The 27,770-nt window shown below is 40.0% G+C and overlaps 2 protein-coding genes across 2 annotated transcripts in view; both read left to right on the forward strand.

Annotated features, from left to right (window-relative positions):
• Positions 1 to 14,990, forward strand: part of LOC306986797 (C-type lectin domain family 4 member F-like) — a 44,205-nt gene extending 29,215 nt beyond the window's left edge. Inside the window, exons 2-6 of the mRNA XM_079590440.1 lie at positions 9,655 to 9,720; positions 9,845 to 9,907; positions 10,039 to 10,196; positions 10,339 to 10,451; positions 13,926 to 14,990. Coding sequence (XP_079446566.1) covers positions 9,655 to 9,720; positions 9,845 to 9,907; positions 10,039 to 10,196; positions 10,339 to 10,451; positions 13,926 to 14,094 — 569 coding nt within the window. The 3' untranslated portion in view covers positions 14,095 to 14,990. The remainder of the gene's footprint in view (positions 1 to 9,654; positions 9,721 to 9,844; positions 9,908 to 10,038; positions 10,197 to 10,338; positions 10,452 to 13,925) is intronic.
• A 9,098-nt stretch (positions 14,991 to 24,088) lies between these two features.
• LOC306986796 (C-type lectin domain family 4 member C-like) overlaps positions 24,089 to 27,770 on the forward strand; it is a 39,443-nt gene continuing 35,761 nt past the window's right edge. The window contains exon 1 of the mRNA XM_079590438.1: positions 24,089 to 24,203. Coding sequence (XP_079446564.1) covers positions 24,128 to 24,203 — 76 coding nt within the window. The 5' untranslated portion in view covers positions 24,089 to 24,127. The remainder of the gene's footprint in view (positions 24,204 to 27,770) is intronic.

Consider the following 27,770-nt stretch of genomic DNA (forward strand, 5'->3'; position numbering starts at 1 on the left):
CTAAAATACTCAGTCAGTTTTGGTCATACAGCCTTAAGAAATATGAGAAAATAAGCTGTTAAATGTCTACTTTTTTATGTGTCCACTTACAATCGAAATAAAACATTGTGCTTTTGTAAAATAAAGAAAGTAAACAGGGAGTGCTTTATGCCTCTCCGTCTCCGTGAACTTTTTTTCTGAAGCACGTTTCTAAATTTAAACAAATCTCAGCGAATACTATTCACTCAGACATGAGCTATATATCTCTATAATCATTTAAGTGTGTAGTTTTAAATTATCTAATTCAAAACTAAAACAAATATTCTCTGTTTATGTAATCCATATAAAAAGAGCGAGAGATCAGCTGTGCTCATTATCCTTCTGGCACCTCATTACTCCGCTAATGTGACACGCCCATCGAGAGCGCGCGCTATTCAAACGCAGATTATCTGAAGCAACACATGCAAACCAGTCAACGCCCACAACAGCTGGACAACACGCTCGCTGTGAGGAATAATAATATCGTGATAATTCTGGAAATTTTACCTCAAACGTGCTGGAGTAGCCGAACAACGAACGGATCCAGCTGCAGATCAGTCAGTAAGTGCTTTGTTCTAATCGCGATATGAAATGGTGTCTGTAAACCGCAAAAGACTGTTTAAATTTGAATCGCGTTTCTGTGTTTGAATGAATGCACGGCACATATGCATGTTGTTTACTACAGCTCGCGCGAGTTTCGCTTTTAGCAAACTATCTATATTGCCTACTGAGATGAGTAAAAATCGACTGAATACGTTGAAATAAAATGTATTTGTATAAGCAACATATTAAACTGCAAATTAACATTTATGCCCTAATATATATTATAAAAGACCATATGTTACAGACGAAATATGAAAGACAAAATTTCGTTTTGGATAGATTATTTATAAAGCTTTTACTGCCACATCAAAACCTAATTTACAAGGTGCAAACAAAATCTTAAAAGGTCAATATAAGCCTTCTCTATAAATTATTTTTGTGTTTTATTAGTGACAAATTTGGGGAGAGGATAGCCTACATAATCCAAAACTTTCTGAAAATACGAATGAGAATTAACTGCACAATTACTAGAAATGTTTACCTTGGATATTATACAATTTGCAAGCATACAGTTTGTGGAAAAATACACTTTTTTTCAAGATGTTTCCAACTCTGAACCAATTCTGTAGTAATATATATGTATATATATATATATATATATATATATATATATATATATATATATATATATATATATATATATATATATATACCGGTATATATATGTATGTATGTATATATGTATGTATATATATGTGTGTGTGTTGTCTTTGCATTTTTTCTTGTAGCCACAGTGACACCTAAGGCTCATTAGTATGCACTGCAGCATTAGCAGGTCTCCTTTGTCTCCAGGTGTGAATGAGGACATTATTCATGACCTTGTTGGATCATTCACGCCCACCTGCATATTGCCTTTCCAAACAAAAAGTGTCTTACAAAATTTAAATCAATCTATTGTTTAATGTGAACGATTAGCCCGGATGATTTTCAGATCATTTTGAAGTAAATACTCTAGCCGACAAGATCCATTAGTCAAAAGTATTGTGGGAATATGTGAAGTTGGTCGTTTGTGGTCTTATATCAGACAAATTAAGTTTGAGTTTTTTGAATAACCACGCATAAATAATATTCTCTCAAAAATGCAAACATGTACATATATGTTGCTCACATATTATGATAGCCATGTTCGTGCTAAATAGAGTGTAATTACACCTTTGCCATTAATATGTTTATAAGCAACTGAAAAAAATACAAATATCAGGGCATTTCAAAACATCCCAAGGGCCCCAAAAACACCTTAGACTCCAGAGGGTTAATCTCTTGGAGGGGCAGTCCTTTAAGGTGACGGTACCTTTTCCGTAAAGCCTTAACAGGATGACAGTGCACTCCCAGCCCCAGCTCTGGCGCAGTGAAAGCTCCGCTAATTGGATATACCTTGTCTGGCTGACAGGCTGGTGAAAGGTTGAAGGATACAGCCGCCCCATGCAGGACCTTTAACTCTTGTCTGACTGTGCGCAGGGGTAAGTCCTCCGGCTTACCTCTCAATTTCAGCTGGCTAGCCGCAGTGTGCAGTAAAATGCTCCTTTCGGAGCCATCATCAAGAATGGCGTAAGCTTTCATGGATCGATCTCCATTTCTCAGAATGACTTTACATATTTTCAACAGTACCTTCCGACTTCCTGGGGGCTTGTCAATGAATAACACATCCTTGGCGGCCTCACCCCTGATAGGGTTAGCAGATGGGTCCTCTCCATCTATGGTTTTCTCCCTACTCCGTGCATTAACTTCATGAAGAACAAGTAAGTGACGCCCATTACATGCTTTACAGCGCATCTTAAGATTACACTCTGCTGATCTATGGCCCCGTCCACAGCGCCAACATCTCTTGTTGCCCTTAATCCAATTTTGCCTCTGAAATTTGGAGAGTTGAGAGAAATTGTCGCAGTTATTCAAAGAGTGTTTGTTATTATCACAGTAAGGGCAATAAAGGTTTGCCAGGGTGGTCTTAACTGTGACAAATGATGGAGGTGCTGAAGGGTATTTCTCAGTGCCGAGCAGAACTTCTGTCCCTTTGTGGAATGATTTTACCTTCCTTGGTGGTTCCCAAGATGACTTGAATGAGTACCCTCTACCAGAGTGGCTTGCATATCTTGTGGAATCTTCTTGCACTTGGATTTCATATTCTAACCAGTCTGAGAAGTCAAGGAGGGTAGGAATCTTTATACCTAATGGATAGATGAATCTTCTGAAACTGCTCTGCAGATCATGTGGCAATTTAGTCAGAAGTCTGGACACATGAGATCCACATTTCAATTCTACTTTTCCAGGCTTACCTAATTGTCGCAACATTCCCACCAAGGATCTCACCCTCAGAGCATACATTCGGAAGGTTTTGCTATCTCCAGTGTTGATGCTTGGTCCCTCCATCAATTCCACTATGCGCTGCAACGCCATCTGATGTGGCTGGCCATACTGCTTATTGAGGGCACCCATGGTTTTGGAGTAAGGATGTCTTGAACTGCTGTAAGATTCAGCAATTAGCTGAGCTTCTTCAAGCTTGAGATGTTCTAGCAGAATATGGAATTTGAAGCGCTCCGTGGAATCGATTGGCAGAATGTTTTCCAAAGCAATCTTAAGGCGTGCAAACTCTCTAGGGTTTGGATGAATCAGGTCAGGAATGGTAGGAGTAGGTCCACGATATACTCTTTCAACCGATGAACTTGGAGAGTGGTGATGACTTCTACCCCTTGATGATAGCTCGTACTGTGGCCTGAACGAAGCTTGTGGAGAGGGAGATCGGACATGACTTGTTCGAACCATGTTGACTTCAGGTCTTCCATCTTGACCTCTATTAATCTGTCTGTCAACTGGTGGGCTGGTGTTAGCCTTTTGGTGCCTGGATGAGCGCAGGTGTAGGTTTCTCATGCCATCATCAACAGAAGAGGAATAGCTTTCTTGACTGCTTGAATCCTCTGAGCTTTCCGAACTTTCCGTTGTTCTACTATATTGCAATGCTTCATGAGATGCCTGGGCATGCTTTACATTTGATACCTGCTCAATTCCTCTTGGCCTTCGTGGGGCTGGTACTGGGTTAGGGCGGTCTCGGGTCTTTGACCGACCAGATACAGGAAGTGGAGATAATATCTCAGGAAGTTGCGACTGCTGATTTTTCCAACTTAGCAATTGTTTCACCTCATCTCCTAATTGAGACATCTGTGACGTAAACTTACTGTTGGCCTGCTTAAGATCATCTCTCTCATTATTCAGCTGCTGAACCGTGGCAATCAGGTCTCGGTGGAGTTTCCTTAAATCAGCATTTTCCTCCCGCAGGGCATCCATTTGCTGGTCCCACTGATCCGTTACATACCACTGTTGCGGAAGATGATAATCACTTTGATGTGCTGTTGCCTGTGGGGTGTCCATCCTGACATCCTCGTCGACAGAGGCAGCACAAGAAGATTTATGAGAATAGTTAGGTGGTGGTGATAAGGATCTATGTAGGTTATACCCAGTCAAATCATAATCCTGCAAACGTGCTGGGAAAGATGACTGTCTTCTGGGCCGCACAACAGGGACTTCAGCTAAAACCTGCTTCTCCATAACTGTGGGAAACTCTGGCTCCGGCTCGAAGGACCATAATAAAAACTGTTGAAATCAATCAGTTTGGGGTTGCCAGTGGGGGACTAGTTCACCACAGATGTCCGGTTAGAGACATGAAGAAGCAGCATGAAAGTTCTTTGTAGCTTTATTTTCTCCACAATAATCCCATACAGCTTCAATCAAGGTTTAGCACGTAAGTGCAAATGATTACATGTGTAGTTCCAGGAGTATGTGTGGTCTAAACAAAACATACAAGATAATAATCAATATAACAAAAACACAATTCAATAGCAAGATAAATATATACAATATGATGTAGCAGAAATGCTTCCATGAACCATTAGCAACATCATGTGAATACGTGAACACAAATCAAATCACTACTTCTGTGTGAAGTATCCTTAAACAAGGAATATATAAACAAACACAATCAAACAGTTAACATAAGTTAAATACATAAACCAACTTACTTTCTTAGCATATACGCACACATCAAATGGCTAGAAAGCATCGAGTCCGTTTGCTACATTCACTCCATGCAAAGCCATTTAATATCAAGGCTAATCAATGCCACCTGCTGGAGATGGGCGGAGCCTAGTGTCTTTCCATTGCTGCTTTGACAGCGTGCTCTGACATTGGCTGATTGCTAGAACAAGTCTCACAGACACAAATCCAAATACATTTACAATGGGCCTTTTTAACAGAGGTCTTTCATAACATAATCTATTGTCTTACACATGCTCCGGTTCTGGCCTATGCAGATTCAGTTAAGCCCTTTATCCTACAGTACATGTCGACACAAGCCTGAGTGGTTAAGGCACCGTGTAAAATCAGGAACATCCAGATGAATTGAGACCTGTTGCCTATGCCAGCGGTAAACTGAGATCTGCTGAAAGCAACTTTCCCATTCATCAGTTGGAATTCCTGGCACTCAAGTGGGCCGTTCTGGATAAATTCCATGATTACCTGTACGGAGCAAAGCAAACTGGGGTTACAGTAGGGTAATAGGGGGGATATTAATATAAAGTCAAGAGATATTTTCAGAACCCGGTGCTCCGCCTTATTAAAGGTTAAGGGTAGTAGGTGCTACACATATATTAAATTAGCTGTAATGAATCAATTTTGAAGTTCTGTGCTCTTTCTCCACTGAAATGTACCGAAAAAGAGAAGCATGTAATGCTGAGAACACATTAAAAGCAACATCAGACAGGTGTCTTTTTCTAAACGTTTGCATGTACAATTTTGTATTCAACAGGTATTGTTTCCATTCTGTTCCATTTTTTTATTATTTCATAAAATAGTTCCTGAGCGCCATGCTCAATATGGTGCTGTTCAATGGATGCCACATTGTAAAATAATTAATTTTTATATAATGTAACTAAATATAGATGTTAAGATGTATCTGAGGTTTTTGTAACTTCCTGCATATTTCTAGTTGTGTTTGGTTCCTATCACACACTGCTTTCTCATTCTCATTATAAAGCAACTATATGTTTTTTGTTTTGTTTTTTGCAGATTTTTTTTTACTATAGATATATTTATGCTCTATTGGTATAAAGCATAAATCTTTCTAATTACTTCAACAATTTGTACAGAGCCCAGCAAATGACAAGTAGAAGGGAACATTTCAGCCTTTTTTAAATAAAGAAAAATAATAATGTTTGTTTTAATGTTAAAAGGATCTGTGAATGTTTTCAAGCCAAACTATTCAGCCAATTAAATATTTAATAAAATAATCAACATTGTACTATTTAATCATGCTGGAATTCAGTCATCACATTTGATTTCTAATCACAGGGAATCAAGTTACTTCCTCAAAGCGGACTAAAGTTCTTCTGAGCGTCCTCGGTGTCTCTCTTGCTTTGGCTCTTGGAGGACTGTGTGTTCTGGGGATCATGTGTGAGTATAAATCTTGCTCTACTTGAGCTTTGCTCTGATGATAACAGCCACATTTAAAGGGATACTTCACCTCTGGAAAGATGAATGTGTATTTAAAATTGGTCATTTATGTAGTAGAAATATGAAATTATTTTTGAATTTGGAGCCTTCTAGACTGAGAAAAGCAAGAAAACGTATTTGTGGCTCATGTGGATGAAAGACAACAACTCCCAGAATGCACTTGCTTTGCTGCCCTACGAAGCCACGCCTACCGGTAAGAGCGCAGTGCCAGTTAAACAACGAGGCTAGGCTAAGGCTACTAGTGAGTCTCTGTGACGAGTCTGCCCGGGATTTCGAGATTGCCAAAAATGTCTGGGATTCGGCTTTTGCGTTCTACAGTCGCCATTCGTCAAGTTTACTGCGGCGAGCAGGACGAGACTGACGGCCGCGGGAGAACGGCGCGAGGCCGGTGGCGTGATTACTGATGAGCGACACCTGAGAGACGCACCGGTCTCGTATCTCTCACGGAGGAGCGGGAATTTTCTTAGCAATGTTAAAACACACATTAACCCATCACTTGATTAGCGTTCATGTAAACACTACATTCAGATTCACCAATCGGGATGAATTCAGTTAGATTGAAATAAAAGGTGTGCATGTAAACAATGAATGGCGACTGCAGAAAGCAAAAGCCGAATCCCGGACATTTTGGACGATCTCGACGGCCGGACATGTCCCGGAAAAAGAGGATGGTAGAGACTGAGAGAACAGATCAAGAGCCTGTTAGCTTAGCTTACAAATAAAAGATGGCTGACACTATTTGTACATTCTGTGAGTGAGATCCCTCGCTCTATGGGCGGGTTAAAAAAACATGCGGATCTATCGCCTCCTACTGGCTGTAGTTTTAAGCCTCTGGCCAAAAAAGCCTCCGATGATGTAAAATGACGATTTTTGCGTCATCGGAGGCTTTTTTACAGACAAAAAATGAATAAATCTCTTGTCTCAGGGGGATATGAGGGAGGGAAGCACGGTAATTTGAAAATACTACAAGTTTTCTACTGATACAAAGCTTAATGCTAAATCCTGAAGTATCCCTTTAAGGCAGTTATACACAGTGTTGGGAAGGATACTTTCAAAATGTATTTCGTTACAGAATACATGGTGAAAATTTTAATTTGTAACATATTCCGTTACATTAGTCAATGTGAGTAACGTATTCTGAATACTTGGATTACTTCCACATTTAATTGCATTTTATAAGTGTAGGAATGCGGCCATCAAATCCTGCTTATAAACAGGAGGCCCGGTGATGCGGTGGTGACGCGTGTTCATGTAACATGTAAGGGTTCATGTAACACCTAAAAGCTGTCACAAAGAACCGGCAAAAGTAATGATTATGAACATGTCAAATATAGCAAGGACAAGGAGATATTTTAATTGTTTATTAATAAACAAGTGTTTTCTGTGTCAGTGTCTGCAAAGATGAAGCTGATGATGCTGACTCGCGATCTTCGCCGCCTAGTGAACGCGCCAGAGAGAAATGCACATTTCATAAGGATTACATATGCAGAGAGTAGTCTTTTTTCTTTCGTTTTGAATTGTTCTGTTTAAAAGTAGACATGTCTGTGAGGCAAGTAGGCTACCTTATATGCTAAGTTTCGGTTAATTTATGAGACGAGCTCCAGTTCACGTGCCGGCGCCTCCGTGTCGTGATTATCTATTGTCTGCTATTACTTCTTATTTATTAAATCCAGGCAATTGGTTGATGAAACATTGATTAAAATTAAAATGCAATTAATACAAAACAAAATTCCCTTTAAAGAAAGTAATTGTGCCTTCTGTTTGAGGTCTCTGTGAACGTTTTAAAGCAGTCTTTTAGTGCCGCTTTCAGAGCGGTCACGTCCGTAACATTGTTTTTTCCTCATAAATGCGAACACAAAAAATAAAATAAAATGAATATTTTATGTTCTGTGGAGAGCCAACCCTTCTTCATCCGGTGGGTAGTATTACTTTTGGTTTGCGCAGTGTAATACACAGAAGTACTAAAAAATATTTTGCCACCTAAAAGGTAAAGATTTTTTGTGTCACTCATATTTATTTCTTTAAAACGCATGCGTAGACAGATATTTTTCTAATGTCTGGACTCCTTTATTAGGAGTATGAGTATTAGGAGTTTTAAGGGAGTATGGATATATAAACAGACGTTTCAATATGGTATTAAATGCATTTTCTGAGAATTTATATTTAAAGTTGTGACTGCAAATGTCACGTCCATAACGCTGGAGTGCCCAATTTTAAAGAATTTATCCTCAACTAGTTTTGTGGTGTAGGTCTATGTATTTTATAATGTTAACTTCAAATAATACTAATAGTAATTTAAAGATGTTGTAGCATTGGATATGGACGGGAAGGATAACTCTGGGAGGTTGCACTGCAACAGTTATATTTAGTTCTCCTTTCTCTTTCTTCAGTGTGAAATGCTGTTTGAATTTCCAAGATAAAAACGCATTCTTGCCCTGGCTCTGTTGTTCCGGCTCGGTCTCTACCTCTAGCTCCCGCTGCTCCTCTTCTGACTCCATTGTGACCAATCATGCACACCGCGCATTTTTTGTTTTCATATTGGGGCTTCTGGGAAATGCACTCTCTGATTTATTTAGAGAGTGAATAAACTTGTGAAACAGAAAAGTATCGTCATGTAATCCATTAATTTCAACAATGTAACTATTCTAAATATCAACTATTTAAATTGTAACTGTAACGGAATACAGTTACTCATCATTTGTATTCTGAATACGTAACGCCCGTTACTCCCCAACACTGGTTACGTGTATCCTGTTGTGTTCTCCTGTTCGTCCGCCACCATCACAAGTCTTCACCTGCATCACTGTATAACCAGCCGGCTAAGTTTACACCAGATCAATTTGCCTGTTCAATCCTGCAATAAAGCTTTAGACAGTATTTACTAATTGCCTCCTCTGTTTATGACAGTATAAAAGTCGTTTGTTTGTATTAAATTACGTTGTTCAATAAAACCAATCAATTTTGATACTTTATGTAAACCAATTATTATTGCTTCATTGTTGTTATATTTTAAGTAATTAAAAAAAGGTATTCACTTTTATTATCACAAAAAAATATTATCTGATAATCGTCAGTGACAGCCCTAGATAAGGAAAATGCACCTGCATTGTTTTGCATTTTGACTAAGTAAAATACAATTTTTTCCAGTCATATTTTGTCACTGATGATTTCTTAAATATAGTGTTACTTGTCGTCTCGCTCTCGTGAACCCAATACCGTGTATCATCTCAGCTTGTGAGTAAAGTGTGTCATCACACCCCTAGCACTCAGTAATCATTGTTTCTCACTGGCTCTTGTTTATAGTCTTAAAGGGGCTATTATGTAAGAATTTTCATGAATTAATAACTTTTTTTATTGCAAATATATCCACATTACTATAATCAGATGCTTTCTTAACTGCTGCTTCACCTCTGATTATTGAGAGGAAATCGTGCAGTTGCTGGCTGCAGTTCACTTAACAGTCTGTATACAGTCTTGCTAAAAACAGGGGTTTCTGAATTCTAAATACATCTGAAATTATTTTTCTCTAATCAGATTTCAGTGTTTCAAAACAACTTTCAATACAACAGTGTTTCAATACCCAGGAGCCCAACAGCACAAGTGAGTAAAATATATTTAATTCACTAAGCAGACCTACAACATTACAACAGTTTGTAAAGAGAAATTACTTACTGATTTTGTCTTCTTCTTTTTTTTTTATGTTATTCATAACTTTCTGCATCAGTCATGTTGAGAGAGCTCAGAGACAACTACACCAGAGTTAGAGGGCAACTGTTCTTTTACAATGGTGAGCTATTTCTCTTTAAGACACATGACACAGTCTTTGACAAAGTGTTTGAAAACTTTGATTAACTTCAAGATTGTTATGATCTGAAGAATGTTTCACTTTCATTTGTTTTTTTATTATTATTATTTCAGCATTCACAGCTCAGTATTTGAACAGTAACATGAAGTTGAGAGATTGGGGTGGAAAGTTGTACTTCTTCAGTTCTGATAAACGCACCTGGTCAAGCAGTCGAGCTTTCTGTGTTTCAAAAGGAACTGATCTGGTGACCATAACCAGCCAATCAGAACAGGTAAGACAACTATACTGCACAATGTGATTTTGCACCAAATAAACAGGTATAATATACAAAAATGTTTTATTTAAAAAATCACATCTCACCACTGAATTTTTAGTTTTATATAATTGTGAATTATATGCCTTTTCTCTATTAGAGGTTTCTGAACTCTGAAATTAAAGACCATTACTGGCTTGGTCTCAATGATCTGGAAACTGAAGGACAATGGGTTTGGGTGAATAATCGAACTCTCAATGACACTGGAGTACAGTAAGAACTCTGCATGCAATTGTTTGTTAATCAATGTAACACTGTTCTACTACAGGAAAGAACAAATATTTGCAATAACAGTATATTTTAATCCAGCGGTTCTCAAAGTAAGGTCCTTGACCAGTAGCCAGGGGGTCCGCGAAATAATTTGGTATACCGTAGTTTCCGTATTATTATAATATATATATTTATTTATTTATTTTATCAATGTCGCAAGCCGCGGCCTCGAGTGGTCCTGCGCTTAACCGGCTGGATGGCTGTTTTCTGCCAGGGGACCGCGCTTCGCCGTCCTCACGACTCGTGCCGGATTTACAGAGCGCCGCGGACCTCGCCCTCCGCGCCACTAAATCCGCTGCACATGCCATCGGGCGGAATATGGCCTCCATCACCGTGGCAGAGAGACATCTTTGGCTGACGCTCTCTGAGATGCGTTTCTCGACGCTCCCATCTCTCCCACTGGCCTCTTCGGATCGTCCGTCAAGGATTTTGTGGATCGATTCGCCGAGGTACAGAAAACTTTGCAAGCCATGAGACACTTTCTGTCCAAGCGCTCCTGCTCTACGACAGGTCGCCTTAAACAGCCGCCTGCCCGCACTCAGCAACGGTCTGCGCCCGCCACCGCGCCAAAGCAGCGACAGACCTGAGACCGCACTCTCGCTCAGCTGGACGCCGCCCTCCGCCGCGTGGGCCTCGGCCAAAGATTGTAATCAAGCCCGAGGCTTCCAGGCCTTCCTAGCCCCCCTAGGTAAGCGACGGCGTTCAAGTCCCGCTGCGGCCGGTTTTCCACCAAAGATTTTCGTTTTCAAACGGATTTCCGTTTTTACGGCGACCCAGATAAATCTAAAAAAGAGTGTATTTTCTGGTGTCCCGGCCATGGCCGATGGTGTTATGTGTGTAACTGTAATGCCCACAACTCAGTGCCCATTCATACACACAAGCACAGCCCTATACAATACAGGGCTTGCACACATAAAATCGAAACCAATGCACGGTCAGTCAGTTCTGATAGACAGTACTCTCAGTGCTATAAATGTGCCCGCTGTCACGCACCCACATTTATTCCCGGACATGCCGAGCCCCACGGACTGAGAGAGCTGAGCGCGCGCGGGCTGCCCGCTCGATTAAGCGCACCCCCAGATTTCATTCTACCCCTAGTTACTCATGCGAATGCATGGGAAAAACTTCCCGGGGTTTCAGAGTGGGTGCTGAACATTATAAAAAGAGGTTATTCGCTACAGTTCTCGCGACGCCCCCACCGTTACACGGCGCGGGTCGAAACTACGGTGAAAACCGAAGTAGCACATCTACTTCGAGACGAAATAGCGAAGCTATTGAGCAAAGGGGCCATAGAGCCTTTATCTCAGGCTCAGAGCGAAGGGGTTTTTTACAGCAGATATTTCCTGGTGCCAAAGACAGAGGGGGTCTCAGACCCATTTTAGATCTGAGGCAGCTGAACAAAGTGCTTGAGAAGCGCAAGTTCAGAATACTTGCTACCAGAAAAATCCTCGTGCAGATTCGCCGAGGGGACTGGTTTATGTCAATAGATCTGAAAGATGCGTATTTCCAAATACAAATAGCGTCGCGTCACAGGCCTTCGAGAGCCAGGCTTATCAGTATACAGTCCTCCCATTCGGCCTGTCTCTAGCACCTCGTACATTGACAGTGTGCATGGACGCGGCGTTGGCACCCCTGAGACTCCAAGGCGTACGAATTCTGAATTACTTGGACGATTGGCTGATTGGTGTATCGAGCAGGCTGGAGCCCCGTCGACTAGACGGCTCTATTCCTCTAAATGGTCTGTGTTCTCTAGCTGGTGCTCAGTCCAGGGCGTATCACCCCTGCAGTGCAGGGAAACGGAGATTCTCTCTTACCTACAAGAGCTGCTGGATAAGGGTAGGACCCCATCCACGCTCAAAGTTTACGTGGCGGCTATAGCAGCGTTTGTCAATCCAACGCTTGGCCGGTCACTTGGAAGGAACGATCTGGTTGTTCGTTTCCTTAAAGGAGCTAGGAGGTTGAATCCTCCCAGACTTCCTTCGGTCCCCGTCTGGGACCTTTCTACGGTATTGGATGCCATAAAGGGTGCCCCGTTTGAGCCTGTGCACTCAGTTGACGTGAAGCACTTGTCTTTTAAGACAGTGTTTCTTCTAGCTCTCGCTTCAGTGAAGCGTGTGGGGGATTTACAAGCGCTCTCGGTGAGAGCGTCGTGTATGGAGTTCGGGCCTAATGACTCTAAAGTCGTACTAAAGCCGTAACATGGGTATGTTCCTAAGTCCCTCAACACACCGTTCAGGGCTCAGGTTATCTCCCTGTCGGCTCTGCCGGCCTCCGAGGAAAAGGACGATGCTAGCTTCCTTTGCCCGGTTAGGGCGTTAAGAGCTTACGTGTCCCGCTCTGCTGCTTTTAGACAGACGGAGCAGCTCTTTGTTTCGTTCAGTGGACGTTCCAAGGGACTAGCTGCGTCAAAACAGAGCCTGTCCAGATGGGTAGTGGATGCCATAGCGCTAGCCTACGCATCAAAAGGACTCCTTGTGGGCTTGGTCTAGTGGAATCTCGTTGCAAGATATCTGTATGGCGGCAGGCTGGGCCTCCCCGTCTACATTTATAAGGTTTTATAACCTAGAGGTTCCCGCCTTGCAGGCCAGACAGCTCTCGTTCACATATGGTGTTTTCTGCCCCGTTTTGTAACGGCCCAGATTGCCAAACTGTTTTAAGCATCACTCACTGACAGTTATGTCTTTGTGAGCAATGTATAGACCCATTATATATATTTATATACATATATATGTTATAAATGCCCTTTGGGGCACTGCTTATAAAGGAATGATGCTATTCTAGCCCCTCTTTCCTAGAACTATGTGCGAGTTTTTTCTGGTGATCATACACTATGTGTGCTCCAGGCGCGCGCCCTTGGGTCTCTGGTGTCGCATCTCAGCATGCACGGCGTTTTGCACTGGGTTCCCGTAGCGTCTTCGACGCAGTACGAGAGAACTCTCGTAAGAGAACGTACTCGGTTACTAACGTTACCTCGGTTCTCTCTAGAAGAGGAACAAGTACTATGTCTCTGTGCAGTGCCTGCATCACGCTCTGGTTCGCTTCGGCGATGAAAATCAGAAAGTGGCAGCCGTTGCTCGGGTATTTATAGGCCTAGGCCACGCCCATTCTGGCGGGACGTGACGCAGAGGGCGCGAAGCGCCCTCATTGCGTCAAGCGTCATGAGAGGCCTTGCATAGGCTGCTGCTTTTGCTGCAGAGCAGCCAATAGGCATGCAAGCTAGTTCCGCCTGTGTCTGTATGCTGCAGCAAAGCGTTTTACATTATTACAAAATTAAGGATACATTTTTGGCTTCAATATCTCGAGAAAGAATCTTTCCCGTAGCGTCTTCGACGCAGTACTCGTTCCTCTACTAGAGAGAACCGAGGTTACGTTAGTAACCGAGTACGTTTTAACCCTGACCTGTTTCTGCTCTTGAAGGTTTTGGTACCAGAGGGTCTCTCAGAAAAGTGAACCAGATAACTGGAGAGTAGACGATCCCAATGGAGAGGACTGCGCTATTGTGAAGAATTCTTCCAGCTATATAAACGACTGGTTTGATGTTTCTTGCAATCATATGTATAATTTTATCTGTGAAAAGAATTTTTGATTTACCTCCATCAGTGATATGTAATGAAAGAGGTCTATTTTAGAGAAAAGAAAAACATCATGTCTTCTTTTGGATTTTCTTGCTTATTCAGTTAAAATGCTGTGAAATGTATACATTTGTTTTGTTTTTCTGGCTTTTTCAAATTCTAGAATCTCTAAACTGTCAAGAAAACTGCATTTCTGTAGCGCAAACAGTAAAGCATGCCGTTAGCAAGGCAAAGGTCATGGGTTTGATTCCCAGCAAATTAACTGATAAAATGTATTACCTTGAATGCAATGTATGTTGCTTCGGATAAAAGCGTTTGCCAAATGCATAAATGTAAATGCACAAGCAGCTTTTTATATTGAGTGCACTTATATCCCATCTTGTAGCCATTTTTATGCTCGTAAGAGCAGGAGCGAAGCATATGATTTCTGTCTAAGACAAATAATTTTACCTAAAACAATTTTTCAAAACATTTTCAAAGCTAGAAATAATGTCCTCTTTTCAGAAAATGTGTTCAAATGGGGATGATGCTTCTGCATAACAGCATTATAACACTTGATCCAATAATACTAATACTTTATCTTCTATTCTGTATCTATTATCTTAATAAAAAAAAGTACACATACTGCGTTAGATTAAACTGGGAAGGGTCATAGCACTTGCATATTGCTGTTCTATTGTTAGTTTAACTGCTTCTATTGTTCTCATTTGTAAGTCGCTTTGGATGAAAGCGTCTGCTAAATTAATTAATGTAAATGTAATAAGGATGAGATGTTCTTATAAAGTTATTTTAATATTGTGTGTGAAACTGTGCTGTGGTACAGCAGATGGCATTGCAATTCTGAGACGTTCCTACTGTATGTGCTAGCTATAAGAAGCCTATAAATTAATAAAAAAATATATATATGGACAAGATCTGTTTTGAGTATGCATCTAAAATGACTGTAAGAAATAATCCTTTAAAATTAGAACAAAAACATTTTATGATGTTTAAAACTACAGCACTTAAATGTCCAGCATTCCCAAAACTCCCGACCCAATTACTTGTTGTGTCTAGGAAATTATAAAAGAAATTCAGCGACAAGTGGGACGATCATTTAAATCTCATTAGTTATATATAAATATATTACACGGGTATTTTAACTCAACAGCACTTATTTATACACAATTCACCTGATCACTGATAACCCCTTCTCTTGCTCATGTCTGAATTTAAACAGTGCAGTTTTACTGTTGCCTTTTTAAAGCCACAATGCTACAGGGGAAGGAAAAGTGGCAAAACTACAAAATTTTACTTCTGATTTGTACAGTGACAGAAATGACAACAGAACTTAGAACTTGGGGATTGAAATGTGTCACTTCTTCATTATATCATTTACATTTTGGGGTAAACAAGTGGTGTGACAGTGTCATTATCATGTTTTAATTCATAATCAGTCTCTAAATTAAAATATAGCTTATATATTTTTTCTCATGAGGGCATGAAACATTTCACCTGTGGTTATTGAGCTTCATGATAGCTGTCAGAACTTCTGCTATAATACATTGAGTTTCCTTCTGTTTTAACCTTTTGTAATACTTGCGTATGAGTCCCTCTGTTGTCCTCAGTGTGAAAAGATGGATCTCTAAACCACACAGTTAGTCACTGCTGGAGGGTTCAAATATGCAAAAGATCCTGGAAAACCAAAGGACTCATGAACAACAATCACAAAACATCACAACCATTGTGGATCATCCAGGTAACGACACAGTATTAAGATATCAATACATAAACTTCTGAACGGGGTCATTTTTATAAATTCAGCTATTTTTTGTCTTTTGGACTATATGAAAACATATTTTATGGAAATTGTATATTGTATTGTGTAAACTTTTGAGCACGGCTGTCTATATTGATAATTATAATAATCTTCACCTAACTTCAAAGATCAGAAGCCTTCTCAATAAACCATTTTGCTTCTAAACTCTTCTTTCATACTGTCACAGTCATCAGATAAGTCACCACATCCTTCACTACATTTCCCAACATCCTCCTTGGCCCCCAGCCGCACCTCCTTCCCAATCACAGAGATCGCTAATCACTGAGATCGTCAAGCACGTCATCCGATCATCATCACAGGCAGCATAAAAGCACTCACCAGGGGTTTTGAAAAAATGGCGGTGGTGTGAGTCATGCGGACAGAAGGAACCCAAGAATTAACTCCAAAATTTTACAGAAAATCCTCATTCTTTTCGTTTATGTTTCAGTACTCATCAGAAAATCCTATGTGGTTTTAGTCTTGACCGTCTTGGACTGTTTTTGTCGTTATTTATTTACGGTCTCATGCTTTTAACTTTGCATTCTATGCTAACACTCCTGGACTTGCTAAGCTCTGAACAAGTTTATGAAGTTTGAACTGCTGTAGATACGCTATCTAAGTGAAGTGATGCCAAAAACCAAGCGACAGACAACAGCCGTGACAACAGCCATGGAACTAACTCCCGACATAGGAGCGAATGTTATTGTGGATATGGATGAGCTGGGAGCGGTTGAGTATCTGCTCCCAGATACGCCATCAAAAGAACCAGCTCCCAAAAAAGGCAGGAGCAGCGACATTTCTGATGAGGTAAATTCAGCCATGGCGCTTGCTATCATCTCTTCTCTCAAAACTGTAATTAATGACAGAGCCGACATTCTCGATAAAGGTATTGAAGGTCTGAAAACTTCTGTTGAATTTCTGACGGAAGAAATGAAAGACATTAAATGTAAAGCTGAACGCACAGAGAAACGAGTCGATGATGCCGAAAATAGGATTAACGATCTAGAAAACAAAGTCACGGAGCTGGCACGTTACAAAAGGCGCTGGAACCTGCGATTATATGGCCTTCCAGAATCACAGGGAAAAAATGTCCGACAGCGTGTTTTGGATGTGTGCACATCCGTGTTACCTGCTTATGCAAACAAAGTCAGCGATCTCACCGACTCGGTTCACAGGCTTGGGAAAATGATGAACAGCAATACAGCCGGTGCTACTCCGAAACCACGAGGTGTCATCATCCAATTTACAATGCGCCACTTTCGCGATGCTCTCTGGAAAGCTGCAAAGAACTCCGCCTTCTTGGCAGACAACCATCTACGCTTCGCCGAGGACCTCTCGCCTGATGACCGTGAACGTCGCCAACAGCTATGGCCGCTCGTTGAGAAAGCTCGTCGAGAGGGTCACCGTGCCTACTTTGTTGGTCCGAAAGCTTTTGTGAATGGTAAAGAGCTGTCACCTCCTAGTAAGATATCGGGCAATGACAATTAGCTCCCATGCATAACCTTAAAGTTTTTGCTTAATGTTCCTGATGCCTTACTATCTTTGCTGAACACTTTCCTTGCATCTTTTTAACGATAACCGCAAGGTGTTATAGGCTATGTAGGCTAACTGTTAGGTGCCTAGGCTATGTAAGGAATTGTTCACAGTTAATGTTAATCATTTGCTATGTTATGGGGTTTGGCTACCTCATCTTTTATAATTATTTTACCGTTAACATTGTTTTCTTTCCATGACTGTCCTTGTTGGTTACATTTGCCCTTTTTTGAGGATAGACATATTTTACAATGGGTTTTCTCCTTCTCTCTAATTGAATTATTGCTTGCTATTCAATGTTCCCTAGCATTTCGTTATGTTCTTTTAATACAAGAGGGTTACGTAATGATCTAAAACGGAAGGCTATTTTTCTGTATGCCAAAGGGCTAAATTCAGATTTTTGTTTTTTCCAAGAATCCCATGCTAGTCCAGATGATACAAAATTTTGGAAATCTCAGTGGGGCGATGATGTTTATTTTTCCTTTGGGTCGACCCACTCTGCAGGGGTTATCATTCTGAAACACAAATTCCGAGGTAAAATTATTGAAGTGATACCTGACCATGATGGTCATTTTCTGTCTCTTGTGGTGTGTTTAGATGACACTCTCTTCCTACTGATAAATATATATGGCTTTAACTCCCATAAAAAGAATATTTTTCTATTTAATATAATAGAGGCTCAAATAAAATCCATTTGTTGTAAATATCCCAATATACATGTAATTTTAGGTGGTGACCTGAACGAAACTTTATGTGACACTTTTGATCGTCATCCCCCTAAATCTTCTCACAAAGCTTCTCATCTGTCTGCATTTGTGTCACGCCTTGGGCTTTTGGATATTTGGAGAGTAAAGAATCCTAATTCCTTTCAATTCACTTGGTCCAATAATTCAGGGTCTCTCAAATCTAGAATAGACTATTGGTTAATCTCATACTCTGTTTCACAATATGTATCTAGAACTGATATTTTACCATCTCCCTTATCTGATCATAACTGCATCCTGCTTAGTTTAAACGAAACTAGTCATATCCCGCATTACTCAAATTCATACTGGAAGCTTAACTCCTCTCTGCTTGAAGATACGGTATTAGTTGAAGATATTAACAACAAAATTAATCTTTACTTTAAGAAAGCTCAGATGGAAAGAAAATTCAGCACAAACTGGGAACTTCTCAAATTTGAAATTCAAACAACCTTTAGAAAAGCTGGTGCTAAAAAGGCTAATTTGAGGAAATCATTTGAAGCTGACATAATTAAGGAAATTATTAATTTATCTAATATTCCTTATGAGAACTTAACTGATAATCAAAAAGCTAATATGACGGATCTTCAACATAAGCTAGATAATTTGTATATGCAAAAAGCAAAAGGTGCCTTTATTCGCTCTAGAAGAAGATGGCTTGAGGAAGGGGAAAAGAATACTGCCTATTTTTTTAAGCTAGAAAAGCAACGTTCTCAATACAATTCTATTAACAAACTAGCTTCAAATGGTGCTATTTTAACAAGCCACAAAGACATCTCCCATGTCTTCAGGGAATTTTATGAAAACTTATATCGGTCAAAATTTTCTCAGCTGAATATGGATAACTTCTTTGACTCACTGAACTTAAGCAGTTTATCTACTATTTCGGAAGTTGATAAATCATTGTGTGAATCTCCTATCCAGCCTAAAGATATTGCAGAGGCAATTGACCGGTTAAAGCTAAATAAATCCCCTGGCAATGATGGCTTAACTGCAGAGTTTTTTAAGAAATTTGCAAAAGTCATCATCCCTTTTCTACATAATGTCTACACAGAATGTCTCCACAATGGTGCTCTCCCCCCATCCATGACACAAAGTGTTATATCACTACTTCCAAAACCCCAAAAAGATCATTTATATATAGAGAACTGGCGACCTATAAGTCTCCTAAATATTGATTACAAAATCCTGGCCTCTGTACTGGCTAAAAGACTAAAGGGCGTCCTGGATTGTATTATAGATGAATGTCAGTCGGGCTTCATTCCAGGAAGACTCATTTCCAACAACATTAGACTAGTTCTCGATCTAATAGACTATCCACATTTATTGGCAGATGACAGTTTCTTACTATTTCTTGATTTTTACAAAGCCTTTGACACCATTGAACATCCATTTCTTTTCAGAGCCTTAAGGGTCTTTGGATTTGGGCAGAATTTTATTAATTCCATTCAGACTATATATAAACACAATAATGCCTCAATCAAATTACAACATGGTACAACAAAAAGATTCAACATAGAGAGAGGTATCCGCCAAGGCTGTCCCATCTCACCCTTTCTTTTCCTTCTTCCGATGCAGCTTCTAGCCACTCACCTTAATTCCTGCAATATTGAAGGAATTTCTATTGCTGAACACTCATTGTTAATTAGTCAACTAGCAGATGACTCTACCTTATTTCTAAAAAACATGGATCAAGTTCCCATAGCTCTAAACAGCATTAGTTCCTTCTCAGATGCCTCAGGCCTTAAGCTTAATATAAATAAATGTGAACTTTTTTCCTTAGGTTCCTCAACTTATGATACATTATACAATATTCCTGTAAAAGCAGAGCTAAAGTATTTGGGCATAACGGTATGCAGAGATCAAAAAAGAAGAACGTCAGTAAATTTTGACCCCTTGATAACTAATATTCAAAGAAAATTAAATTCTTGGTTACAGAGGGATCTTTCAATCTCTGGTAGGATTTTGCTGTCTAAAACTGAAGCATTATCCCGCGTTATATATCCTGCTATGGTCTTAGATGTTCCTCTGGAGGTGTGCAAGAGATTAGACAAATTAATTGTCAACTTTGTGTGGAAATCTAGGTCTCACTTAATTAAAAAAAGTGTAATGTTAAATGATCACACATCTGGGGGTTTTAATCTTATTGATTTCTCTCTACTTAGCAACTCTTTTAAAATCAAGTGGATTAAATCATTCCTTAAAAACCCCACTTCTATCTGGAACTGTATTCCTAACTTCCTGTTAAAGCCTGTAGGTGGGCTTGAATTCCTTATACATTGCAATTATAATATCTCCAAGCTCCCTTTGAAGTTGGCAAACTTTCACAAACAGATGTTATCCTGTTGGTCTCTTATGTACAATCACAATTTTTCACCACACACTTATTTTATTTGGAATAATAAGGATATTACATATAAGAACAAAACATTATTCTACCATTCTTGGATTGATAAAAATATCCTTTTAGTATCACAGCTTTTTGATGAAAGATGTAATTTATTGTCTTATAGAGACTTTATGGATGCATTTTCTTTTCCGATCCCTCCAAAAGAATATGCAATCATTTTTGATGCTATTCCCTCTGGTATTAGAATGCTACTTCAATCCAGTCCTAAAGGCCCTTCTTGTTCTCCTCCATCATTAGACTCCTCCAACCTCTTTATAGATAACTGTCTCCTTATAAGTAATGAATTCACCAACAAGAAAATCAGATCAATCCTTCTGAAACCTTGTGCTTCTGTTCCCCCTTGTATCAGTTTTTGGAATAATAAATTCGAAAATATCGATTGGAAAAGATTTTGGTCTCTAAAAAAAGAGTTCTTGATTACCAACAAAGTTGTTGAGGTTTCCCTCAAGATTGTTCATAAATGTTACCCTTGTAACTATCGTCTGTCTAAATTTCATATGGGTATCAAAGAGGAATGCTCTTTCTGTCTGTGTTACCCTGAAACTATTGATCATATTTTTTGGGAGTGCTTGTATACAAGGATCTTCTGGCTTGATTTTTCCATCTATGTGAATAAAAACATCTCCGAAGATTTTTCTTTAACTTTAAAAAAAGTTTATTTTGGGGTCCCCAAAGTCCAAAGTGATATTTCTAATAGAGAATTTGTTATTAATCTGCTTCTTTTCCTAGCAAAGTTTTTTATCCACAAATGTAAGTTTATCGATAGAAAACCTCTTTTTTGTATCTTTCTTAAGGACTTTAACCAATATATGATATCTCTTGAACACTCAACAAGTCCTTTGGCTATAAATACAAGGCTACAATGTGTCAAGTTTAAGCTATTGAATTCCTCGTAACCTCTTGTTTGTATTGTCATTTTGTTATGTATTTTTTGCAAGTACTTGTACTTAATATGTTATCTCTTTCTACAATGTTTGCCTGTATGTGTACTAGTACTGAAATCTATAATAAAAAAAAAATAAAAAAAAATAAATAAATAAATAAATAAATAAATAAAAAAAAAATAAAAAAAAAATAAAAGCACTCACCTTTCACAGTCATTTTGTCTACAACCAAAGCAGTGATAGAGTTTCTTAAAAAAACACAAATAGCAAGAAGACTTTAGCCCCCTTTTTTCTTTTTTTTTTTTTTTTGTGGAAGAGCTGAGGTTGAAGCTGGAGGAGCTGAACACGCAGCGCCAGCTGACGCTTGGGCTCTGATCCTCTGGGATGTACATTTTATTTATTTAAAATTTTATTTGTAGTTTTGCACTTCCCAATGTGATCACACCTCAGTCCAGTAGATGGCGGTAATGCACAAAGATTGCAAGTTGCCAATAAAATTCACAGAAGAAGAAGAAGTCATTTTGTCAACATTTTACAAAAGCAATAATAAAAGGGAGTTGGGAGACAATAAACTTAACAGGAACAGGTTTTGCATGGAAAGCAAAGGAATGGGCTACAGGAATGTCGCTAAATAATATTTCATTTTCATTAACGGTAACCATTTCCCCAATACCCCCTTGGTTTTTTAGCCAACCTGAAGTTGATTTACAAATTCATGAGAGTGTTAAAAAAGGACAAATTGACATTAACAGCTATACAATTGAATATTTCAGAACAGTTTATTATGCATTTCTTCCAATATACACAGATGGATCAAGAAATCCAGAGATAGGTCGTACTGGTTCAGCATTTTATGTTCCAGAATTTAAAGTAGAAAAATATGGGAGATTAACAGGTGGGACTTCAGTGTACTTTGGTGGGACTTTGGTGGCAATTCAGATGGCACTTAGTTGGGCGGAAGAAGTGATGCCAAATAAAGTTGTGATTTGTTCAGATTCAATGGCATCACTTATAAGCAAACATATAAAACAGTTAGATATATCTTTATAGAAATATTGAATATTTTGTATAGATTAAGGCAAGCTGGAACAATAATTAAGTTTGTTTGGAAAGCAGCGCATGTAGATATACCAGGAAATGAAAGATCTGATAAATTGGCTAAAGAGTCACTTAAACTGAACATCCCTACTATTACAGTTGCAGGATGGAAGGAAAAAGTATCATTAAAGAAGCTTGCAACCAGAAACGGCAAAGAAATTGGAATGAATGTAAAACAGGAAGACATTTTTATAATATACATAATACTGTAAGACAAAGTATATTGACACAAAATTTAAGTATATGATCAGGTTATTTTAACAAGACCAAGGATGGGACATACAAAACTTAATTCTACACTTCATATTATAGGGAAACATGGTACCGGATTATGCGGAATGAGGAATGAGTTAATAAAAGAGCTACAGAAAATGGGATGCAAAGAATTTACAATCAACAAAATATTAAACATAAAACAAAGATCTGGGGAAATTGGGCCCTCATTAAATTAATTAAAAATTATTATTATTCCTTTTTTTTTTAAATTATAGGCTTATTTGTGGAAAAAATATGTAATATTTGAGTTACATAAAAGCTTTTTATTTGTTTTCTTCCTAATTGTCCTTGAAATAGTGGTCAAGAACCCCCCTCCCCAACACAAAATTTGGCCACTGATCAAAATTTGATGTTGTCATTTGATTTGAAGTTCAGCGCTCAAAATGTCCGTTGCTCAGAGAGGAGAAGAGAAGAGAAGAGAAGAGAAGAGAAGAGAAGAGAAGAGAAGAGAAGAGAAGAGAAGAGAAGAGAAGAGAAGAGAAGATCTGTTCACTGACAATTCCTGCTCAGAACAAGTAGTCTAGGCCTAGTCATATTTTCGTTATCACACGATGACTGACATCACAGGAGTCACTCATGCCTGTCTTCAAAACTTGAGAGCCCTGATTCAATAAACCTGTTTCTCACTCATATCCTTTGTCTTGAGTCTGTTCTGTAACGCATACATGTGAGCTTTTGATATCTGTTTATTTGTGTGGCATCTGTTGCTTTTTTTTTAATTGTCTGATCAGGACCACAATGCCACAGGTGAGGCAAATACAGCAACCAGAAAATGTCACTTCTGATTCGTGTAGAGAATGAAAATAGCATAAAAGTCTAGGCTGCACCAGTATCTGATCTTCACTATGCTTCTTTGTTTTGGATGCAAATTACAAAGAACAGTTTGATGCACTTCACAGCCAGCATGAGGAAACACTTAGAAAGCCAAACAGATTAAATTGTACATTTTAAGATTTAAGCTTTGTTTAAAGTTAAAAGACATTCACTACACACAAACTGTAAATAAGCACAATTACTAAAATAAAGAGAAGATGAGTCTAAAATTATTGATTTGTCTCTACTTCTTTACCAAATGACAACACAGGTTGTGCACTTTGAAAAAAATTTATTAAGTTAAAGCAGGAGATAATAATGATACAAACGTTTTGGCTGTCCAAATATAGATTTGTTCTTCAGACTCATTACTTCATTATTTCCTGTCTGTATGAATGTGAATCATATTTTAAGTGACTTCCTTATTCTGAACAAACTCAAGCAGCACTCGAGTCTCAGCGGTGTCAAAGTGTCTTCTGTCAGGCTCACGAAATGGATTCAATCTATGAAAATTCTGATTTCATACTTTCAACAGTTGCTTCAGATGAAAAATGCTCTCAACACAAAGGTAAGGCAGGGGATATTATCAATATATGCATTAGAATTTCTATTTCTAAGATTTAGCACTGTAGTTACCGACTATTCCTTAGTTAAAATGGTTCCCGTCATCTTATGGCATACGATTTTGTGACTTTTTCTACATTATCACACACGCAAAAAAAAACTGGGCTTACACTCTTGTTTTGTCAAAATGACCCCACCGTGAAAATTAATGGGAAAAGTGGGGGGGGGGGAGTTTGGTAATGCTAGATTACAGCCCAGAGAGTAGGCTACTGCGTAACTAAAGCGATTTTACAGTGTAACTTTCGGGATTTATAGTGTACCTATAAAGTAGGGGAGCGCGGGGCACAACCTAACGCGGGGCTAAATGTAACACGGACCTTTTACGTAGTTACTCAGGGTCACGCGGGTTGTGTTTACAATCTTTTTCTCTCGCTGCCAGAAGACGGTCTCCCGTGGATTTGTGAACATTTTTGGTAATATTTTGTGAAGATACAGGACAAAGAGTGTTTTGACACCATGTTAGTATTTTTTTTCATCATACGTATTTTTCTGTTTCTGAGTTGTGTGTGTACGTCACCAAATCTACCTTTATATTGCCTTAATCACTGTCTTGTTGGCTAAAACATAGCACCATTTTGAAACATGTCAGCAACTCCTAGCAACTGTTAGCTAGGTTTAAAATATTTTTTACACAGCGGGGTTAGTTGTAGCACAGTCAACTAAGCCGCCAAGTGTTCACAATATTGTAGGCTATGGGATTTGTTTACTATATTGATCACTTGTTTATTTATTAAAAATATTGCCTGTTTTCATGTAATAAACACTTTAAAATGTGATTTTAAGCTTGTTTTTATTATTATTACTGTTACTATTAAAGGATAATTCCGGTATTTAACACCTTGAGTCTATATTGTAGTTTGTTTTGGATGAACAAGAGTGGTGGACAACATTTTTTTGACAATGGTTCCTCTCTCGAGTTTTTGACTATAAAAGAATTGGCCATGGACCCATTTAACATTGGAGTCAATGTGCATGTCCGAAAATGTCATTAAAACAGCCAATAATGTTCGTTTACAAAACTGTTAAACTCACCGAGTGGTTAGTGGTGTTCGTTGATGATTATAAACAATATATCGTCGCAATATATGATTCCAATCCGTTTATTTTGCTATAGTGGAACTATTTTTTCAACAATGGGATTTTACAAAATGATGAATAAAACACGACAGAAACTGTATTTCGCAACACTTTTTGGTTCTGGAACATCAACTAACATCACTAATCACTCGGTGAGTTGCAGAGTTTTGAAAACTAATGTTAAAGGTTGTTTTAATGACATTTTCGGACATGCACATTGACTCCAATGTTAAATGGGTCCATGGCCAATTCTATTATAGAAGCCGCTGTATCGCGAGTCGATCAAAGCGCGCTTCTCAATCAGCCCCTAGCAACCCGTGCAGATGCGTGGGCGAAGCTTCCCGGGGTTTCAAAATGGGTGCTAAACATCATAAAAGAAGGCTATTCGCTGCAGTTTCGCCGACGCCCTCGCCGCCACACGGCGCGCGTCAAGACTTCGGTAGATTCGAAAGTAGCACACCTACTTCGAGCCGAAATTCAGAAACTTCTGAGAAATGGTAAATGGTAAATGGACTGCATTTATATAGCGCTTTCACAGACCCAATGGCCTCCAAAGCGCTTTACAATATTGCTTCACATTCACCCATTCACTCACTCATTCATACACCGACGGCGGTGTCAGCCATGCAAGGCGATCCAGCTCGTCGGGAGCAGCTGGGGTTAGGTGTCTTGCTCAAGGACACCTCGACACTTGGTGGAACCGGGGATTGAACCACCAACCTTCCGGTTTGTAGACAATCTACATGAACCACTGAGCCACTGCCGCCCATAAGCCACTGCCGCCCAGAAAGGGGGCTATAGAACCTTTATCTCAGGCTCAGAGCGAAGGGGGGCTTTACAGCAGATACTTCCTGATACCCAAGAAAGAAGGGGGTCTGAGACCCATACTAGATCTGAGGCAACTGAACAGAGCGCTTATGAAACGCCAGTTCAAGATGCTCACGACCAGAAAAAATCCTCGCGCATTTTCGCCAGGGAGACTGGTTTGTGTCAATAGATCTAAAGGACGCGTATTTTCAAATACCGATTGCGTCACGTCACAGGTGATTTTTGAGATTCGCCTTCGAGGGTCAGGCATACCAGTACACAGCCCTGCCGTTCGGCTTGTCCCTGGCACCTCGTACATTTACGAAGTGCATGGACGCAGCGCTCGAAGTAACTTCGGGGCGTTCGAGTGCTGAACTATTTGGACGACTGGCAGGATTCTAGCCCAATCTCACTCAGAGATCATGGCGCACAGAGCCATATTACTGGATCACCTCGAGAATCTCGGTCTCACAGTGAACTGGGAAAAGAGTTCGCTATTCCCCAGACAGATTATTTCTTTTCTGGGAATAGAACTGAACTCGCTGTCAATGACAGCACAGCTGTCGCCACAGTGCGCACTGCATATTCAGCGCACAGTCAGCTCTTTCCGCTGCGGCGCTGTACTCCCTCTAAAGAGTTTTCAAAAGATGCTAGGTCTGATGGCCTCAGCATCATCAGTCCTCCAGCTGGGCTGCTACGCATGCACCCACTGCAGCTCTGGCTCAAAGGGAGGGTGCCTCACAATACGTGGGCCACCAGTCGGCTTCGCCTGAAGGTCAATCAAGCATGAGTTACAGCTTTGAACCCTTGGAGGTCGAAAGACTGGTACCGTTCAGGTGTAAACCTGGGGACTTCCTCGAGTCTGAGGGTGGTGTCTACGGACGCATCCAACGCAGGATGGGGAGCGCTGCTCGAGGGCAGACCGCTATTTGGCCTATGGTCAGATCGGGAGAAGCTCCTTCATATAAACTGCCTCGAGATGTTAGCAGTGAGCAAAGCGCTCGCGCGCTTTCGTCCCCTGATAACGGGTTGCCGCGTCCTGGTACGTTCAGACAACATATCAGTGGTATCCTACATAAATCGCCAGGGCAGCCTCAGGTCCCTGCTGCTGTACAGGCTGACCAGACGCCTCCTGATATGGGCACGCAGCAACCTGCTCTCACTGAAAGCAGCGCACGTGCCAGGGCGCCTGAATGTTGGACCAGACAGACTGTCCAGGAACAACGTTCCGACAGGAGAATGGTCTTTGCACCCACAGACAGTACAGCTGCTGTGGAAGAAGTTCGATATAGACCTGTTTGCGTCTCCTGTCTCCCTCCTAACCCAGGTGGTGGAGCGGATCAGGGAGGAAGGATGCTCAGTGCTACTGGTAGCGCCACTCTGGTTGAACCAGCCCTGGTTCCCAGTTGTGATGCAGTTAGCCAGCACCGCCCCGTGGCCAGTGCCTCTGAGGAGGGATCTCCTTTCTCAAGCCAATGGTTCGATTTGGCATCATCACCCGGAACTATGGTCCCTTCACGTGTGGGCCATCAACGGGTATCCGCTGACCTCCCACAGGGAGTGTTAAACACGATCACGCAGGCCAGAGCTCCGTCTACGCGACGTCTCTATGCCTCTAAGTGGTCAG

This window comes from Phoxinus phoxinus (assembly GCF_949152265.1).
Source record: "Phoxinus phoxinus genome assembly, chromosome: 19".
Classification (NCBI taxonomy): Eukaryota; Metazoa; Chordata; class Actinopteri; order Cypriniformes; family Leuciscidae; genus Phoxinus; species Phoxinus phoxinus.